The sequence below is a fragment of the Antechinus flavipes genome, chromosome 3, assembly GCF_016432865.1.
Source record: "Antechinus flavipes isolate AdamAnt ecotype Samford, QLD, Australia chromosome 3, AdamAnt_v2, whole genome shotgun sequence".
NCBI classification, from domain to species: Eukaryota; Metazoa; Chordata; class Mammalia; order Dasyuromorphia; family Dasyuridae; genus Antechinus; species Antechinus flavipes.
The window spans coordinates 234,017,148-234,038,498 of NC_067400.1; the positions used below are offsets into that span (position 1 = coordinate 234,017,148).

The 21,351-nt window shown below is 33.1% G+C and overlaps 1 protein-coding gene across 1 annotated transcript in view; it reads left to right on the forward strand.

Annotated features, from left to right (window-relative positions):
• Nucleotides 1-21,351, forward strand: part of ATP10A (ATPase phospholipid transporting 10A (putative)) — a 270,817-nt gene that overhangs the window by 196,916 nt on the left and 52,550 nt on the right. The window contains exons 4-7 of the mRNA XM_051984651.1: nt 17,583-17,689; nt 17,804-17,935; nt 19,328-19,461; nt 20,753-21,005. Coding sequence (XP_051840611.1) covers nt 17,583-17,689; nt 17,804-17,935; nt 19,328-19,461; nt 20,753-21,005 — 626 coding nt within the window. The remainder of the gene's footprint in view (nt 1-17,582; nt 17,690-17,803; nt 17,936-19,327; nt 19,462-20,752; nt 21,006-21,351) is intronic.

Sequence of the window (21,351 nt, forward strand, 5' to 3'; positions counted from 1 at the left end):
GAGTTGAATAAGGAAAGGGAAAGTTTTAGTGACATTGCTTTCATGCTGGGAATCTTAACATGAGCACCCCGAAAAAGGACACTTGTCCATGGACACTTATTTCCACATCTACCATTGAAGATTTTGTTCTGAGTTTAGCTAAATGTAATCAAATCTCCTGGCTTCAGTTTTTAGTAAAGTCCAGTTCATCTCCCAAATTTGGCACCTTTGGGAGTAATTTTGGGAGTAAAATTGGAGTAATTACTTTGCAAATAATAAAGATCTATAAATCTTGAGTGACAGCATAGCTTAATGATTTTAGAGTAATAGATCTAGACTCAGGATAGACATAGGTCTAAATCCTATAACTAATAATTACCAGCCAAGTGACCATCCACAACTTATTTAATCTCTCAAAGATTCACTTTCCTCATTTCTAAAATAAGACTGTTACTATAGTATATAACTCACAAGTTGTTGTGAGACTCAAATTAGATAACTAAAATGGTTGGTGAAAACTACCCTCTTCAACACCACCCAAATCCCAGCTCTTTTTTCTGAGTTCAGAATGATATGTATATTTCTTGAACATGTCTTATGTGGGATTTGTTTTGCTTCAGTAAAAATATTTTTTTACAAGGAGTTCCACATCCTCTAGGGAGAGAAAATTTATTTTTCTTATTTGGGAAAACAATTTTTTAAATTAAAAAGAAACGTCTTCAACTAGCTAGACTTTCTCAAATAGCATAGAGCTCAAGACTGATGTTCATTAGAATCCTTTCTGTTTTCCTTGCCAGAATTCCTTTGCCTTTTCTTCTTCTCCAGCCTCCACATGCTATCTGAATACATTTTCTCCTAAAAAATGTTTGCTTTTGAAGACTTTACACATATAGATTGTCTTATTTAATCCCTGTAACAATCCTGGGATACAGGTGCTATTATTATCTACTTCAATTTTACCACTAAGAAAAATAAATTTGAGTTAAATTAAGTAACTTGCCCTGTTATTTCTACAACTAGAAATAGTCTGAAACAAGATTTGAACTGAGGCCTTTTTGACTCCAAGCCCAGCATTTTATCCACTACCCAAAGGTTTCAACCATAGCCCAATACAGCCTTGAAACAGATTTAAAATGAGGTATTTGAAGAATTGAGAATTATAGTAGTTGCCAATAGTAAAGTAGCTATTTAACAAAATAAATTGAAAGTGAATAGACCATAAACAGTGTTAATATGTGGTCTTCTAACTTAATATACTACTTAAAAGGATCTTTGTGTATGGTTTTGTGGTTCTGGTTTCTACTTGAATATGATACAATTGTACCAGACCTTCCACTTCACATTTTACAGTTTTACCCTTTCAAGGTCATACACAAGCACAGAGACAATCTGAGAACAAGATAGGACTATAATAATCGTCTCATTAGATTTCTCATTTTTTAGATAAACTGAGCTACCTCTGTAGGCTCTGCCTTTCCTATAAAAATACAACATTTCTTAGAGTAGCATCAAGACCCCTAATACCCATATCATTTTAATACAAACATTAGTACATCTAGAAACAATTTATATTTTTATTACTGTATCTTAACTAGTTTTAGGTTATCTGTAACCTATATAAGATTATCTTAAACAGTAAGGTTATCCATTAGGCGCTAGATGGCACAGTGTTGGGCTTGGAATCAGGAAAACTCATCTTCCTGAGTTCAAATCCAGCCTCAGAAACTAGCTGTATGATCTTGGGCAAGTCACTTCACCTGTTTGCCTCAATTTTGTCATCTGTAAGGTGAGCTAAAAAAGGAAATGTCAAACCACTGCAGTATCTTTCCCAAATAGGGTAACAACGATAAGGCATACTTGAAATGACTAAACAAGACCATCCATCACACAGCTAAGTCTATCCATAGTTCTTTTCTTGTTGCATTGTCTTTTCAGTGAGAACCTGTAATTCACATTGCTTAAATTACTGAGATTCTACTAATAAAGGCACCTCAATAAACCTCATCATGAAACCATATATACAAATTTTCAGGATAATAACAAGTTTTATAGGCGACTAAGATTGTGTCTGTGTACACTTAAAAGAGTTTTATTTATATATTTTGCTATAAACTAAGTACAAAATATAAAATATATATTAAAATGTGATTTGAAAAGTCAATGTACTCAATAAAATAATAGTAAGGTATAAATATGTTGACATCAATAGCATCAGTAAAAATACATTGTTTAATTTTATTAAAATTTTAAAGGTATTTTAAACATGTTATGTCCTATTGAAATGATATTTTCAAAGTTGGCAATTGCAAGAATGAGTTAACTCTTTTTCATTCCCCTCCATTCCAAACATAAGCATAACTCCACATGTACAAATGTACTTACCCTCAATTTTTTAACCATAGAAAATCCATCTGGGGAAAAATAAATGAAATAAAAATTATAGAGATGGAGTTCTTAGCTGTACATTAAGACATTTTAAGTTACCATTAGTTAATCATGATTAACTGGTTCTATATCACAAATTGATTTTTCAAGTTGCAAGTCAATTTTCACATCTCCTTTCTGTCCTGTGGAATGGATTAAAGGTGGTTAGGTTAAATTCATGAGTAGTTGATAGGTTAACAGAAAGTATTTTTCTAGACTTTTCCAGAACTTTCTGCTTAGCTTAATCTGTAACTGTTTCCTGATTAAAATATTTCTTTTTAGAGAGAACAATATGCCCAATGTCTCTTCCTTCAAATATCTTTTTTCCCAAAAAAATTTGTCCCCTGAATGCTATGGATTCTGTTATTATTTTTGTTGTTGTATATGACTCTTTGTGACCCCTTTGGGGGTTTTATTGGCAAAGATACTGTAGTGGTTTTCTATTTCCTTCTCCAGCCATTTTATAGGTGTAAAACTGAAGCCTGAGGATTTGCTCATGGTCACATAGCCAGTAAGTTTCTGAGGTCGGATTTGAACTCAGGGAATGAGTCTTCCTGACTCCAGAGCTGGCATTATACCTACTGTACCATTTAGCTGTCCGGGGATTCTCTTATGTGTCATAAAATACAAGACCAATACAGTACCCTTTGTATGCTAAAGAAGCAAATAGTGAGAACTGTGGCCTAGGAAATTGAATAATAATCTTACAACTTTCTTGATAACTATCACAGTGGTGAGAGCCCATGATTTACACAAACTGAAAGATGATTGGGTAATAGGACCCTCATATATATTGTCTTACACACACACATACCATCATCACCACCACTCTATGGGTCCTCAAATTTCTAGGACAGCTAAGTAGTAGCACAGTTGATAGCTAAAATGTGGCACTGAAGTCAGACTCATTTTTCTAAGTTCAAACCAGGCCTCAGAAATTTATTAGCTGAATGATCCTGGTCAAGTCTCTTCATTCTGTTTGCCTCTGTTTTCTCATCTGTAATGAGCTGAAGAAGGAAATGGTAAACCATTCCAGTATCTTTGCCAAGAGAAGCCTGAATAGGGTAATGAAGAGGGAGACACAACTGAATAAAAACTCAATCTAACAGAAGTACTGATTTTATACTAAATTAACAAAATTATAAATTAACATTGTAATAAGGGCTTTCCCTTCCGTGTTAACATGTTTAATACATCATATTTATCCTGCATGTGCTAGCCATATACATGCCAGAAAAAGCAGAAATATTGACAGTCTCTTGCTATTTTGTAGAGCTTTGATACTTCAGTGGAGCTATAATTTTGTCAATGTGGTCACTCTCTTCAAGAGTGCTGGTCATAACTCCTGTGTTAATTCTTATCCAAGTCCTCCAATCAGTCCCTTTTAGAGAGTCGACCTAACATCCTCAGAACTGTTTAAGTGAAAGCCACTGAAGGACACAAATTGTCCATTGATTATTCCTTACTCATTACATCAATGTTTCAATCAATTTCCATTCTTATATTGTTGGTGTCCTTTGCACTATACCTGTGGATTACTCCTTCTTAGTAATATATCACAGTCTGTTCATAGTCAAAATTGTCCTTTTGTTGATTTTCAACTTATACTCCCATCATATTCCATAGCTCCTAATAATATAGTGTGAGTTGGCTACCATTGATAGTTTTAAAAATAATAAAAGGGATCCTTCTTTCTAGAAGAATCTTGCAATCTTTAAAATTACCATCCATCTCTCTCTCTCTCTCTATCTCCTTTTCTGGACCTTATTCATTTTGCACTTCCTATAGTGTTTGTCAAAAATATCTATGTACTGATAGACTGAATCTATGATCTATAAGAAATGGTGATATTCTATCTTGATGTCTATTCTTTCATCCACTTCCATTTTTTTCTGTATCACTAGCTTATTTATTTATTTGTTTTTACTAAGGCAATTGGGGTTTAGAGAGACTTGCCCAGAGACACACAGCTAAGACATTTTAAGTGTCTAAAGCCAGATTTCAACTTAGGTCTTCCTGATTCCAGGGCTGGTCCTTTGTTCATTTCGCTACCTAGCTGCCCCAGTATTACTAGTTTCTATAAAAGGTCACATTACCATTGCTTTCAACAAAATATGTTGCCGTATTTTTTACTTCTCATTTTTAAATTTTTTCTCCCAATTGAGAGAAATGTGATCAGTATGATTGAGTATATCTAGCTGATTTGAAAATGACACCAACATCAGTAACCACATGTTAGCTATTTATTAAAATACAATTGATTTCATTTATGTATCTGAGGGAGGGTTGGTGGACATGCTATTTGATTTTCAGTATGCCCATGTCCTCTCAACTTCCTTTTCAAAGAAACTATTCATACTATAATGGGCATGTGGCTTCTTTTAGTTCTAAAGGGCTTTAAACTATCATCTTTTATGCTTAAATAATGTTTGTCCACATGTTTTTTGCTTTTTACCCTGAAATGACCAAGTATTCAAAATATGTATTGGTTCAATTTGAGACTCTTTTTGAAATCTTCATAATATTTCTCTTATTTTTCTATCCTTTGCAACAGATGTGGTAAAGAAGCTATAATTATCTTCATGGCAGTAATTTTTTTGTAAATGCTGAGTACTGTAACATAAAATGATCAAGTATTCCCTAAAATTATGTGCCTTGTTTTCTTTGGACACATGATAAAAGTAACTCCTTTATTTCCTTTTTTCCCTTTCCATGAGATATATTTCCTTTTAGCAGCAATTTCTTTTTTTTTTTGGCTTCATGTATAGTGAGAACATCAATGATTCAGTTCTTCTAGTGATATCTACTAACTAGATACATTTATGATTTTCCTCTACCTAATAGTGTTTTGCTTTTGTCTAATTACCTGTATAAATAGTTTTAAACTTCAATTTTTTATAAGATTTTTGAGTTCCAAATTTTTCTCCCTCATTCCCTTTTCCCCTCTCTCCCCAAGACAACAAGCAATCTGATATACTTGATGCATATACAATTGTATTAAACAGATTTACACATTTATCATGTTAAAAAGAATAGAACAAAAAGGAAAAGTCCTGAAAAAGAAAAAATAAAACAAAACAAAGTAAAAATAGTATACTTAGATATCCAGTCAGACTCTGTATGTGGATAATATTTTCCATCATAAGTCTTTTGAAATATCTTGAATCATTATATTGTCAAGACTAAGTTTATCATAGGTGATTATCTCACAGTCTTGCTGTTGCTGTGTACAATGTTCTCTTGGTTCTGCTCATTTCATTCAGCATCAGTTCATCTAAGTTTTTCCCAGCTTTTCTGAAATCCATGTGCTCATCATTTCCTATGGCACAATAGTTTTCCATTATATTCATATACCAAAACTTGTGGTCAACCATTCCCTAATTAACAAATAGACATCTGCTCAGTTTCCAATTCTTAGCTTATAGACACACACTCACTTACACACACACACATACACACACACACACACACACACACCCCTAGCTGCCCCTATCTACAGGCATTTTAAATGGGATTTCTTTCTGTCTCTAAATATTGGGTTTTGTTGGTGTATAGAAATGCTAATGATTTATGTGGGTTTATTTTATATCTGCAACGTTGTTAATTGTTTCTAGTAGCTTTTTAATTGATTATCCAGGATTCTCTAAATATTATCATTATATCATCTACAAAGGGTGATAATTTTGTTTCTTCATTGCTTATTCTAATTCCTTTAGTTTGTTTTTCTTTTCTTGCTAAAGCTAGCATTTCTAGTACAATATTGAATAATAGTGGTGATAATAGACATTCTTGTTTCATCTTTGATCTTATTGGGATAATTTATCCCCATTACATATAATGCTTACTGATAGTTTTAGATAGATACTATTTATCATTTTAAGGAAAACTCCATTTATTCATATCTCTGTATTTTGTCAAAAGCTTTTTCTGCAACTATGGAGGTGATCATCTGATTTTTTGTTGGTTTTATTATTGATATGGTCAATTATGCTCATAGTTTTTCTAATATTGAACCAGCCCTGCATTCCTGACTAAATCCCACTTGGTCATATTGGGTTTTCTTCATGATAAGTTGCTATGATCTCTTTGTTAATGTTTTATTTAATATTTTTACATATTCATTAGGGAACTTGGTCAGTAATTTTCTGTCTCTGTTTTGGCTCTTCCTGGTTTAGGTATCAGTAACATATTGCTGTTATAAAAGGAATTTGGTAAAACTCCTTTCCTTTTTCCCAAATAGTTTATATAGTATTACAATTAATTGTTCTTTAAATATTAAATAAATAGGTAAAAGTCATTTGTGAATCCATGTGGTCCTTGGAATTTTTTCTTATGGAGTTCATTGATAGCTTCTTCAATTTTTTTCTAACCTGGGATTTCAGTATTTTATTTCCTCTTCTGCTAAAGTAGGCAATTTTTATTTTTGTAAATATTTATCCATTTTACTTAGATTGCCAAATGTATTGACACACAATTGAGCAAAATAGTTCCCAATTATTGCTTTAATTTTCTCTTCATTGGGGTGGATTTACCCTTTTCATTTTTGATACTAGTTATTTGATTTTCTTCTTTCTTTTTTTAATCAAATTAACCAAAGTTTTGTCTATTTCATTGTGGTGTGGTTGTTCATAAAATTAAATCTTAATTTTATATATTTGTTTGATAGTTTTCTTACTTTCAGTCTTATTAATCTCTTCTTTGATTTTCAGAATTTCTAATTTGATATTTAATTGTGAATCTTTAATTTGTTCATTTTCTAGCTTTTTTGTGGCATGCCCAATTCATTGATCTGTTCTTTCTCTGTTCTATTCATGTGAACATTTTAAGATAGAAAATTTCTCCAAATTACTGCTTTGTCTGCATCCCATAAATTTTGGTATGTTGTCTCATTATTGTCATCCTTTTTGAAGAAATTGTTGATTATTTCTATGATTTGTTATTTGACACATTCATTTTTTAGGATAGATTATTTAGTTTCCAATGAATTTTTATTATAGCTTTTTTATTTAGTCATGATCTGGAAAGGAAGCATTTAATATTTCTTTTTTTAACCTTAAATATTTATTTTATTTTTTATTGAAGATTTTTATTTTCAAAACATATGCAAGGATATATTATTGCATTGACCCTTGCAGAACCTTATGTTCCAATTTGCCTCTTCTCCCACCCCCCTCTCCTAGATGGCAAGCAATCTAATATATGTTAAATATTGTAAAAAAAAAAATGTAAATCTAATATAGGCATACGTATTTACACAATTGATGCACAAGAAGACTCAGATCAAGAAAGAAAAAAATGAGAAAGAAAATAAAATTCAAGCAAATAACAAATGAAGTAAAAATGTTGTGATCCACACTCAGTTCCCATAGCCCTTTCTCTGGATATACCTGGCTCTCATCATCACATGATCATTGGAACTGGCCTGAATCATCTCATTGTTGAGAAGAGCCACATCCATCAGAATTGGTCCTCATAAAATCTTGCTGTTTTCTTGTACAATGAAATCTTGATTCTGCTCATTTCACTCAGCATCAGTTCATGTAGTTCTTTCCAGGCCTCTCTGAAATCATCCTGCTGATCCTTTCCTATAGAAAAATAGTATTCCATAACATTCATATACATAACTTATTCAGCCATTCTCAAACTGATGGGCATTCACTCAGTTTCCAGTTTCTCCCACTACAAAGAGGGCTGCCACAAACATTTTTTGCACATGTGGGACCCTTTCCCTCCTTCAAGATCTCTTTGGAATAAAAGTCCAGTAGAAACACTGTTGGATCAAAGGATATGCACATTTTGATAACCTTTTGAGCATAGTTCCAAATTGCTCTCCAGAATGGCTGGATCCGTTCACAGTTCCACCAACAATATATCAATGTCCCAATTTTCCCACGTCCCCTCCAACATTTGTCATTATCTTTTACTGTCATTTTAGCCAATCTGAGACATTGTAGTGGTATCTCAGAGTTATCTTAATTTGCATTTCTCTCATCAAAAATGATTTGGAGCACCTTGTCATATGACTAGAAATGGTTTTAATTTCTTCATCTGAAAATTGTCTGTTTATATCCTTTGACCATTTATCATTTGGAGAATGGCTTGATTTCTTGTAAGTTTGAGTCAATTCTCTATATATTTTGGAAATGAGCCTCATTTCTAAAATGTATAGAGAATTGACTCAAATTTATAAGAAGTCAAGTCCCAGAGAGAGGACTATGGGAACTGATTATGGACCACAGCATAGCATTTTCATTCTTTTTGTTATTGTTTACTTGCATTTTTGTTTTCCTTCTCAGGTTTTTTTCTTTCTAAATCCAATTTTTCTTGTGCAGCAAGATAATTATATAAATATGTATACATAGATTGGATTTAACATATAATTTAACATATTTAACATGTATTAGACTACCTGCCATCTAGAGGAGGTGGTGGGAACAGAAGGTTTTGCAAGGGTCAATGCTGAAAAATTACCCATGCATATATTTTGTAAATAAAAAGCTATAATAAAAAATAAATTAAAAAAAAAGAAATGAGGCCTTTATCAGAACCCTTAAATGCAAAAATTTTTTCCCAATTTATTGCTTCCCTTCTAATCTTGTCTCCATTAGTTTTGTTTTTACAAAAACTTTTTAACTTAATATAATCAAAATTATCTATCGATTATTACCTATCAATAATGAGTTCCAGTTCTTCTTTGGTCACACCTTCCTTCTCCACAGATCTGAGAGGTAAACTATCCTATGTTTTTCTAATTTGCTTATTATATCACACTTTATGTCTAAATATTATCACTCTATGTCTAAATCATGAAGTTTTTTTTTTTTTCCCTTTTAGCAATTGGGGTTAAGTGACTTGCCCAGGATCACACAGCCAGAATGTATTAACTGTCTGAGGCTAGATTAGAACTCAGGTCTTTTTGACTTAAGGGCTAGTGCTCTATCCACTGAACCATCTTATCTTAATATATAGTGTTAGGTGTGGGTCAGTGCCTAGTTTCTGCCATACTAATTTCCAATTTTCCTAGCAGTTTTTGTCAAATAGTGAGTTCTTATCCCAAAAGCTGAGGTCTTTGGGTTTGTCAAACACTAGATTGCTATTGCCATTGATTATTTTGTCCTGTGAACCTAACCTTTTCCACTGATCGGCTACTCTATGTCTTAGCCAGTACCAAGTGGTTTTGATGACCACTGCTTTATAATATAATTTTAGATCTGGTACAGCTAGGCCACCTTCATTTGATTTTTTTTTTCATTAGTTCTCTTGAAATTCTTGACCTTTTGTTCCTCCAGATGAACTTTGTTATTATTTTTTCTAGATCTGTAAAATAATTTCTTTGGAGTTCGTTTGGTATGGCACTAAATAAACAGATTAATTTAGGTAGTATGGTCATTTTGATTAAATTTGCTCAACCTACCCATGAACACTTGATATTTTTCCAATTGATTAGATCTGTCTTTATTTGTTTGGGAAGTGTTCTGTAGTTGTGTTCATATAGTTCCCGACTTTCCTTTGGCAGATAGATTCCCAGGTATTTTATACTTTCGACAGTTATTTTGAATGTAATTTCTCTTTGTTTCTCTTACTTCTGGACTTTTTGGTAATATATAAAAATACTGATGATTTATGTGGATTTATTTTGTATCCTGGAGGTTTGCTAAAGTTGTAAATTTTTTCTAGTTGTTTTTTAGTTGATTCTCTAGGGTTCTCTAAGAATACCATCATACCCTCTGCAAAAAGTGATAATTTGGTTTTCACATTACCTACTTTAATTCCTTTAATCTCTTTTTCTTCTCTTATTGGCAAAACCAACACTTCTAATACAATCTTGAATAGTAATGGTGATAGTGGGCAGCCTTGTTTCATCCCTGATTGTATTGGGAATGGTATAGTTTGTCCTCATTACATATGATGCTTGTTAATGGTTTTAAATAAATGCTACTGATCATTTTAAGGAAAAGTACATTTATTCCTATACTCTCTAGTATTTTTAATAGGAACGTGTGTTGGATTTCATCAAATTCTTTTTCAGCATCTATTCAGATAATCATATGATTTTTGTTTGTTTGGTTATTGATATAGTCAATTAGCATTTAATATTTCTGAATTTTTGCATTTCATTGTGAGATTTTATGCCTTAATACATGGTCAGTTTTTGTGTAGGTGCTATGTTTTGCTTAGAAAAAAGATGTATTTCTTTCTCTATTCAGTTTTTTCCAGAGGTCTATCATAGCTAACTTTTCTAAAATTCTTTTCACCTCTTTAACTTCTTTCTTTTTAAAATTTCTCACTCTGAAAGGAGAATATTGAAGTTCCCCACTAGTAGGGTTTTGCTATCTTTTTCTTCCTATAACTAACTTAATTTCTCTAAGAATTTGGATGATACCACTTGATGCATTTATGTTGAGTATTGATATTACTTCATTATCATTGGTGCCTTTAGTAAGATGAAGTTTCCTTCATTATCTCTTTTAATTAGATCTATTCTTGCTTTTGCTTTGTCTGAGATCAGTATTGCTACTCCTGGCTTTTGTTGTTGTTGCTTTGTTTTGTTTTTGTTTTTATTTTTGTTTTTTTGTTTTTTTACTTCAGCTGAAGCAAAATACATTCTGCTCCAGCCTTTTACTCTTTGTGGATCTTTCTGCTTCAAATGTGTTTTTTGTAAACAACATATTTTAGGGTTCTGGCTTTTAATATACTCTGCTATCTGATTCTGTTTTATGCAAGAATTCATCCCATTCATAGCTATAATTACTAACTGTGGATTTCCATTTCCCAACATCCTATTTTTTCTCCATTTATGCTTTTCTCTCTCCTTTCACCCTATTCATCGTTACCAATGTTTTGTTTCTGACTACTGCCTCCTTCAGTCTGCTCTCCCTTCTATCAGTATCCCCCTTTTCCCTTTCTTTCCCCTTGTTTTACTCAGTCTTTTTGTAGATGTTGTCACTCCAGAATTTGTTTAGACACTTGTTTTAACTTTTTTTTTTGAGGTAAACTGGGGAGAACACAGACAACTTCCTGGCTTTTCTCTGCAAAGCACGATAGGTATGGATCTTTCCTCATCTTCACTCTAAAATCTTCTCAAAGCTGGCAGAATAAAGAAACTAAGGCATTAAAAAAAACAAAAAAAAAAAACCTAAAAGTTTATTTGGAGGCAGAAGTAACAAACATGGCCACAAAGGGGAGGCACCAGAAGCTTTTCAAGAATACTTAAAGACAGAGAAGAGAAGAGAAGTAAAATAAGGCATTCAGGTTAGTCTGCTGTGATCCTGCCCTTACTCCTTAATTATAAAATCTTAAGCCTTGTGGACAAATATCAGTTCATGAGGCAAGTGGCAAGACAAGAATCTAAACGCTTGAGCCAAGCAGAGAAGCTTCCACAATGAAAAGGGGTAAGTTAGGAGAAAGAAAACATAATTTAAATTGATGTCTAAAAACCATGCAGAATATGACACTTTCCATTTTCTGTATTTGATGTAGTAGATAATTATTAAGGAAAGCATGAAAATGCCCAGTCCTTGGTTCTTATAGTGAGGATTAGGCTGCTAGCTCACAGTATTTAAAACTATATTCATTATTGATTGCTGGACAGTAAGCTTACATTTTAGAGTACTAATAGGTAACTTCATGTTTATAGACAATTCCCAAACCATGTGGTCTTTAAACTCCCCTGTCTACTTTTCTGTTACTTTATGAGTCATTTCAGAAGCAGAAAGGGGCAGCACAGGATGACCATTTTGTACGTTTCTTAGTTTCATTCTTTGCCATAGCCAAATAATCTCAATTGTTATGATAAATTTTTCTGTATTTTGGATTGTTCCTTGGAAAATAGATATTTTGTTGTTGTTGTTGTTGTTGTTGTTGGGACCATAAAGCATTTCCAGCATGTTGAACATTCCAGGGTTTCATAGTCTTTAAAAATCCAGTTATCTGTATACCACAATGAAATGTATGGAGTTTGTTTTTTTAGTGCAGGGGAAAGAAGGCTTAGTACTTTTCAAATGGCTTCCATGAGAATTTAGTTTACTTGTTTAATGGGCTTTGTTCTCTCAGCATGCCCTCTCAGCAAGGCTTTGGTTCCTGGATCTTTGATGACCAAATGGTGGCTCTCCCTAAGATATAAGTGCAGTGGAAACATTTGACAGCAGTGTCGCCTATGTTTTTAAACAGTTAGAATTGAACTTGACTTTGTAGTCATTTGTCAGCAATGGTGCATGTTTACTGTTACAAATCCTCACATTTTGGACCCGAAACAAATGAACTATAAGATGCACAAGTTAGGTTATCAGCAGCAAATACGAAAAGAAGACATAACAATTTCTGAGAAAGAACAGATGGGCTATGACTTTTATTAGCTGAACCAGGCCAATTTTCCAATGAGCAGAGCATACAAGCCTTAAAAGCTACTGATAGATTTTGGTACTAGACAGCTCTGTCACTAAGTTTTATTTTTGGCTATTCCTAAATTTAAAAGATACCAGCTTAATTTGAAATGAGTCTTATAGTCTTAAAATTAATGAGATAAGGTCCTTGGTGCCTTTCATTTTATATTAAAGATATCTGTAATTGTTTCTAACCTAAAATTCAGTTAGCTTTGCTATTCTTCTGCACTCCCATTTATAATCAGAGAGAAGCAAATAGTACGGTTTTTTGGGCCACCCTTCCCAAGTTTTCTCATGCTTAGAGAGCATTGCCATTGACTGACACTTTCCTTTTGCTAGTGTACCAGAAAAATAGTAAAGATCTTTATGAAAAAGCACCTCATTTTTATTTTCCTCTGGTCTGTAGCTCCTCCCCCTATCTCCAGTCCCCTTGCCTTTCCACTTTACCTTCTCCCACCTTTCTCACAATTCTGAGTATGCAGTTTAGGGTGATAGCTCACAGGAAGTTTATATTTGTAGAATCACATGTATTCACAGTTTCTGATATAAACAGTTTCTAAGAAATCATCTTGTCTAATATCTGCCTGAATAGGAATCCCATCTCTAACACCTCTGGCTTCTGGTCATTCAGCCTTCCTCTGAGAAATTTCAGTGATGAGAAACTCCTTAATTGCCATGATATCCCATTTTATTTAGGAGCAGTTGTTAATTAGTGGATTTTACTCTTTACACAGAACTGCTTTTCTATAAATCTCATGCATTGCTCCTAGTCCTCTCCACAGTGCCAAATGAAAAACATCTGATCCCTCTTCCACATGGTAAAATTTCTATTATTAAAGAGTATTTTCCCCAAGTTTTCCTGGCTAAACATCCTGTTATTTCTTTCATGGCCATGGCTTTCAACCCTTCATCTTCTGGTTTCACTTCACTTTACCTTTTGGATTGCAATGGACATGTGCATTTTGACTATAGTCTAAAAACCTCCATATAGTCTTTTTCATATCAACTTGGAGTTAACCAAGACAACTGTAGCACTTGTACAATTTTTTAACCCAAAGACAAAACTTATCCTTATTAAGTTCAGTCTAGTCTTAATCAATTCAGTCTGGACTACTCATATCATCTTGGATTTTGATTCTGTCATTCAGTACCCTACATAGCTCTTCTTAGTGCTGTTATATCTGTAATTGTGATGTGCCTACCATTTAGACCTTTACATTAACCATCTATAACAATATGAACAGTCAAGGGCCAAGGGTAAGTCTATAGAGCAATCTACTAGAGACATCCCTGAGAATTGACATGGACCTGTATGTGTCTATAATGGCTATTCCTTTAGCTCTTTAGTGCTCAGCCAGTGATGAATCTACCTACCTATGTCATCAATGAGCCACATTTCTCATCTTGTCCACAAGGTTAGCATGAATAAATGCCCTGCTAAAATAATAGGTTTATTATGTCTCAGGCATTCATTCCCTTGATCTGCCAGTTGTATGTGTGTGATGGTGGTGTTGGTTTTTTCATTTGTTCTGTTATTTGAATGAGTCTCAGTAAAATCCATAATCCCTACCATAATATGTCATACTCTGTTTTGAACTTTATTTGTAAATGATTAAAAAATGTTAGAAAATGCTTCACATGGATTTTTTCCCCTTTTCCATGCATTATAAGTGTATTTTGCTTGTGATACAGTTTCCATTCTTATTATTTCTTAAAGAAAAAAGTTTTTTGATTGCATATGGTTAATATTTTGTTCTTATTGCTTCCCTTGTCTCTTTTTCAGGAAGCAGTATTTTTCTACATTTGAGTGATAAGTGATATATTAGTCCTAGATCAATAGACATTGTCTGAATCCAGACTTAACAAGGGTATTTATAATCATTTCTTCTGGGATTTCCATATTCTATTTTTTTGTAGTTAGAGTTCATTATGCTTTTTTTTTATTGGTAACACAGTTTTATCTTTTCAATCTCATGTTTAATGAAAAAAATATTGCCCTAAATTGCCTGGAATTGTCTGGTTGTGAATTGGAAGTTGATAATAGAAAATTTAAAATCCATGTAAATTTTTAAATAACAATTGAATGTGCTTGGAATAAATGGTGACACAATTTGGAAGTTCATGTATTGTAGAAGGTAAATTAATATTTAAGCTTTGACTTAATTTTTTTAACTCCTCTGCAGCACACAAAACTACTTTTATTATCTGGTAGTTGCAAACATGAATTGTAGTTAAGGTTGACTGAGTCATCTTTCCCCTTGTTCCATGTTCAGGCAATGGATGGTTCAGGAATACTAATTTATTGTAGGCATAGAAAATGTAGAATTAATAGGGGATGTCTGTTCCTTAGCTAGTGATTTGGTTTCCCTCTTACCTCCCTTTTGTGGTGGTGACCTGATTCTCCTTGTTTTTCAAGCCAGTAACCCCCAAAAATTATCTCCGCTGGAGGAATCAGTGGGCAATGCAGTAAAGTATGACTCTCATAGAGAAGATCAAGGGATTGTGCTAAGGAAGGATGTAGGCAGTATTTTTCAAAAAAACATAGATGATTGGTACCCAGACAATGGATGTGAGAGAAAAGGAGGCTAATTGAGATGTGGGAGGATAGTGTACTAGTGTGGGTGGATAACTGTGTGTACCAGTGTATGACATAGTGGGTTGGTGGTAGGAGTAAGTAGAATATAGGTAGGATGGAGATGAGAAAGAAAAAATGAAGGACAGGTGTGGGAGTAGAGGTTGCTACTTTGAAAATCTGTAATAACCTTTACTGAGAAGTATATTCTGACTTTTTATAAGTCAAATAAAAATAAGATAGATGAGAAGAAATCAAGAGAATTTACCAATTTTCAGTTTAGGAAAAAGGTAAGAAAATTAATCAGAAGCTCTTTTTAAAATGTGAAAGATATAGCTCATATCTCATTAATTATTTTATGTTAGTCATTTGCTTCTATGGTCCTCAGTTGGCCCTATCTGTTCAATATGAGAGTTAAGTAATTAGGTTATCTCAGAGTCATATTTGAACTCTAGCATTCTGTGTCTCAATGTCCAATTCCTTATCTCTATTTTATTTCTGGGACTAAGACTGTGTGATTTCTTTTGCATATAGTAATAACAGCTTTCATTTATATGATGCTAGATACTTGATGATTTATAGAATACTTGCCCTACAACTTTTTGAGCTAAGTAGGGCAAGTGTTTATCCATTTCACACATTAGAAAACTACAGTCTGGAAAAATTTTGTAGCTTATATTTGATCACAAAACTAACAAGTATCTGAATCTGAACTGAAATTCAGACCTATTGATTTTAGAAGAGCTAGTCAAGCCCTCTTTCCATTGCTTCCTGATACACCTATGTTTTAGTGTAACTAGACAGCCCTTTATTTTTTTTAATAAAGAATATATTTAATTTATAAACAAATATTTTAAGAGGATAAGAATTTGACTTGTAATTTAAGTAGTTTTTTTTTATTACAGCTTTTTGTTTATAAGACATATGCATGAGTAATTTTTCAGCATTGACAATTGCCAAACCTTTTTGTTCCAATTTTTTTCCTCCTTCTCCCCATCCCCACCATGGCAGGTAGACCAAAACATATTAAATATGTTAAAGTATATGTTAAATAAAATGTATGTATACATGTCCATACAGTTATTTTGCTGCACAAGAAGAATCGGACTTTGAAATAGTACAATTAACCTGTGAAGGAAATAAAAAATGCAGGTGGACAAAAATAGAGGGATTTGGAATTCTATGTAGTGGTTCATACTCATTTCCCAGAATTCTTTTGCTGGCTGTAGTTGGTTCAATTCATTAATGGAAAGCCCTTTCTTGAAAGCTATCTTGAGACCTTGCATAGAAGAGTACATGATGTCAAACAAATCTTTTTCAATTGTGATAGCAATCCAGAAGAAACTTTATGGCGCTGACTTATTTGGGATATGTCATGTCTCAAGCTGGGTTCCATTACAATCATAGAAATGAACTTTGCAAAAATATGCTTGTTTCAGATGGCTAGAATATTCCAAGAAAAAAAAAGAATCTTAATTTTATTTTGTGTTAGAAAGGCAAAAATGATAACAGACTTTTCATGTTAGTAGAAAGATGTAACTAAAGCCACCCCATTGACTCTTGTTAGCTTGACTGGGTGAGAATACTTTTTGATTGAATTGGATATTTTTATTTGCCAGATTGTATTAATCAATCAGCACAGTTCAACAAGCCAATATTGATGATGTCTTATATCATCAAGAAAATTCTGAATCCTTATCCAGTATCTACCACGCTCTTAATACATTAGGCTCTAGGAAATATACAATTTTTAAATAAGATATAGGAATGCCTTATGGAATCCACAGCCTGGCAGAGAGATAAGACACAAGATAAGTCCAATGCACTGTATTAAGTAATACATACCTTTAGTTGCTAAACAAAATTCAATGTTAGATCCAAGGAACAAAAGATGATTTCTTACACCTCTATTTCTATCCCCTATGAGAAAGAGAAAGAGATGTTTCTTCGTGGTATTTGACTTGGGCTTTAGAAGTAGGTAACAGTTCAACAGGAAGGAGAAAAGAATATTTCACCCATTGGGAAAGTTTTCAAAATGTTATAGTACCAGATCTGTTCTTTCTGTTTTTCTTTAAATAGTATGTTATGCTTTTAATATACCAACTCTCTCAACTTTGGATTTATTGTCTCCCCACTGGACTAGTTAATTTCCTTAGTGCAGTATTATCTTAAATGAAGATATGGTTTTTAATTGAGTTGACATGCCCCAAACTGTTCTTTGACAGTATACATGAAAATGGGAAAAAAGCTGCACTTTATAAAGAAAATCTATTGCTGCGTGGATGTACCATTAGAAATACAGAAGAGGTAACAGGAATAGTCATCTATGCAGGTAGGAGATGGCAATTTTTGTGCTGTGTCAAAATTATTCCTATTAATTTTGATAATTACAAAAGGTGCTAAGCTGTTATCAGTAATTACCAAAATCTCACTATTTTAATTTCAGGGCATGAGACTAAAGCTTTACTAAACAATAGTGGGCCACGTTACAAGCGAAGCAAGCTGGAAAGACAAATGAATATGGATGTCCTTTGGTGTGTCCTTATACTCACAATCATGTGTCTATTTTCAGCTGTTGGTAAGTCATTTTTATAGAAACAAATTTAAGCCAAAATTCTTTGAAAAATGTCTTTGGACATGAACCCATGTCCAAAAGTAAAATTTTAATTCTTTTAAATTGACCAAAGATACCAATATGATTACCTTTTAAAAATTAGAATATTCTGCCTTGTATCTAAATGTGACTTCTAAGTACTCTTGTCTTTCATGTTTAACAAACAGATTTGGCCAGAATTTGGGAGAATTCTCTCAATTTGGAAATCTATGTCTATTTTCTTATAATGTGTATTGAGGACAGATTATGGCTTAATTAAAAATTCATGTGAGTTGCTATTTCAGCTTTAATTTTTTTTAACCTCTCAAGAATAGTGATAGAGATTGGGCCAGTAATTTTTGAAACTCCGTGATTAAAAACAAACAAACCACCCCAACTCCCCTCTAATACTGCAAGTTAGCACCTCCTTACTAATTATAAGCTTAGATATCTGCCTAGATTATTGACAGGTTAAATAATTTGCCTGTAATTACACAGCCAGAGTGTATCAAAGTTAGGTTCCAAATCCAAGTCTTTCTGCTTCAGCTCTATCCATTACTTGATGTTACCTTTCCAAAATTTCTTCTCATGACCAGAAAATATGCTTATTTTTTGGCAATCAAAGATGAGAATGCTTAAGATTGTCTGAGTCATCCTTACTCCCACTATATTTGCTACCTTTGGATATAAATCTTTCGATTAGAGAACTAGGGATGATTCATTTTAAGTAATACCAGTACTAGAAATCACAGAAATGTCTTTAGTGGTATAGAGAACAACATAGTAGAAGGAAAGCTCCCTTCACTTTGCAGTGAAGTCTAACAGATATGTCTGCATTGAGACAGTGCTATAGCTGGTGTTGTATACATCTTTAGAGTCACTGGCTTTGGACAACATTAGCATTTTGGGAAAGACTCAGCAGGTGAGAATAGTAGTGGTTGGTGAGGCAGAATAAGTGTCTCAAAACAGCTTTTATGGTTACTATTATTCAGTGGTTATCCATTTACCCAAAAAATACAACATGCTGAAGTGTAACAATGTGACAAAATCACGTACATCTAGAAACTTAACATTGTGAGTTAGCAGACACTCATGTTTTCTTTAGCCATTCAGAAATTTAAGTGCCAACAATGGGTGGATGGGGGAGGGTGAGTATTAGTGCTTCCAGCAATTTAATTTTAACTCCCCATGAGAATCATATATTTTTATCCTTCCTCTTCTAACAAAACAGGCACAAAATGCCAATGTGTAATATAACAAAACCAAGTTGTCCTGACATAATTTAAATATAGGTAGCCTTAAGGCTTTCTTAACAATACATTTTCATTTTCACCAAAAATATTGTTTCACTTCATTCCTCTTCCTACCATGTTGCAGGTCATGGACTATGGGTATGGCAGTATGGAGAGAGGAAGAAACCTTTATTTGATGTTCCAGAATCGGATGGCAGCTATTTATCTCCAGTTCTGGCTGCAGTATATTTATTTTTGACAATGATAATAGTTCTTCAGGTAACAGTCTTAAGTTTAACATATTAATTGTTATTATTTTTAATGGAATTCATTCATTGATCTAAAATTTTCCTAAAGGCTATCTATAGTTGTATATTTTCATGCATACAATCATCCTAATTTCAGAAGAATCAAAAAATACATTTGTCTCAAAAGTTGCTTGTAAGCTTACAGAAATTTCCTTGTGTAGTCTATTCTTGGGTAATCTTGAAGTTAATTTTAATTTCTTATTGCTTCTCTGATAATCCTCATTCCTTGATTATTTTCTATTCCCTGTATCTTCTTGCCTGCACTCATAATTATACAAATTCCCTAACCAGAAAGCATAGTATATCACAAAAGTAGGGGACTTCCCCAGCCTGATGTTAAAAAATTAGATTTTGTTGCATTTCATTGCTTATGAGACCTTGAATGGAAAATACTTCATCAGACCTCTCACAGAAGGAGAACAAAGTTTTTGCCTCTTATTTATATGTGTAAACAATCATATTTAGATTAAATTAGTCTTTAAAAAAAAACATTCAAACTGCATCATAGCTCTTGACTACTAGCACTGTGGTTTTCCTATCTACAAATTTGAGTTATCAAGCAAATCTAGTTCAACCTAGATGTCAAAGCATCTCTGTATCAATAACTGTAAGAAAAAAATTACAAGATACTTTTTTTTTTAATTATCAAGCTGTTGCTGAAAATGTTTTCTTAAAAAATATCTCACTTCTGTACATTGTAGCAATCATAAAACTAGTTCATCATCTAATTAATACACAAAATCAACAACTGAAAAGATTGCTTTTTCTGTAAGCTATGACTCCATTAATTGCATTTTTCTGTGACTAGAGAGATTTACCTTCTGCTATGGATGTATGTAAATTTTGGGGGTTAGGATGACATTTTAATGCAAGAATTCTTTTGCTTATGCAGAACCTGACTGTACCATGTGTTTTTTCCCCTCTCTCTCTTTCCTTTCCTAGCTTTTCTCAAGTCCAACTTATTATTCGAAAATGCTTGCTTCTATCCAAGCCATGATTATCACACTTCCAGATATAATAATGGATTTCCGCTCTGCAGTTGCATCATAGGCTTTCCTAGTTTATTACAGTAAACCCTTTGTCAATATTCTAATAATTTTTCAATATTGACTCTAAGCCAACTTATTTAAACTCTTGAAGGTACAGTATAGTCCATACTTATTTGGTTTTTTTTGGTGTTTGTAAAGTTGAATAGATTAGATCAATTCAGTATCCTATATCTACTCTTTCCAACTCATTCATGTATTTCATTTCTCTTCTAGGTTCTAATCCCAATTTCTTTATATGTTTCCATTGAAATTGTCAAAATATGTCAAGTATTTTTTATTCACCAAGATAAAGAACTGTATGATGAAGAAACAGACTCTAAACTACAGTGTCGAGCCCTGAATATCACAGAAGATTTAGGGCAGATACAGTATATTTTCTCAGATAAAACTGGCACCCTCACTGAAAACAAGATGGTTTTTCGAAGATGCACTGTTTCGGGCATAGAATATTCGCATGATGCTAATGGTGAGTTATGGTTTGCTGTGTTGTTTAATGATGGTTTTATTTTTGTCCTAATGTTCAAGGTGATGCCAAACAGGGAACCAATTAGAAAGCCTAAATTTGAATGTAAAGAATAATCCTGAATAGTTTCTGTTTTATAACTAAGGATGATATATATCAGAGAGTTGAATTTTGAACAACTCTCCAACCCAGAAAGTCTAAAATGTAACTATGGATGATTCTTTTCATGGTTGTGGAGACTAACAAATCATGGAATTTGGTTCATGATTAAGTTAAGCAGACTCTGCATCTCAACCTTTTCCTCCCTTTCTTTTGGAGTTTTATTCCTGTCCGATCATATCAGTGAAAT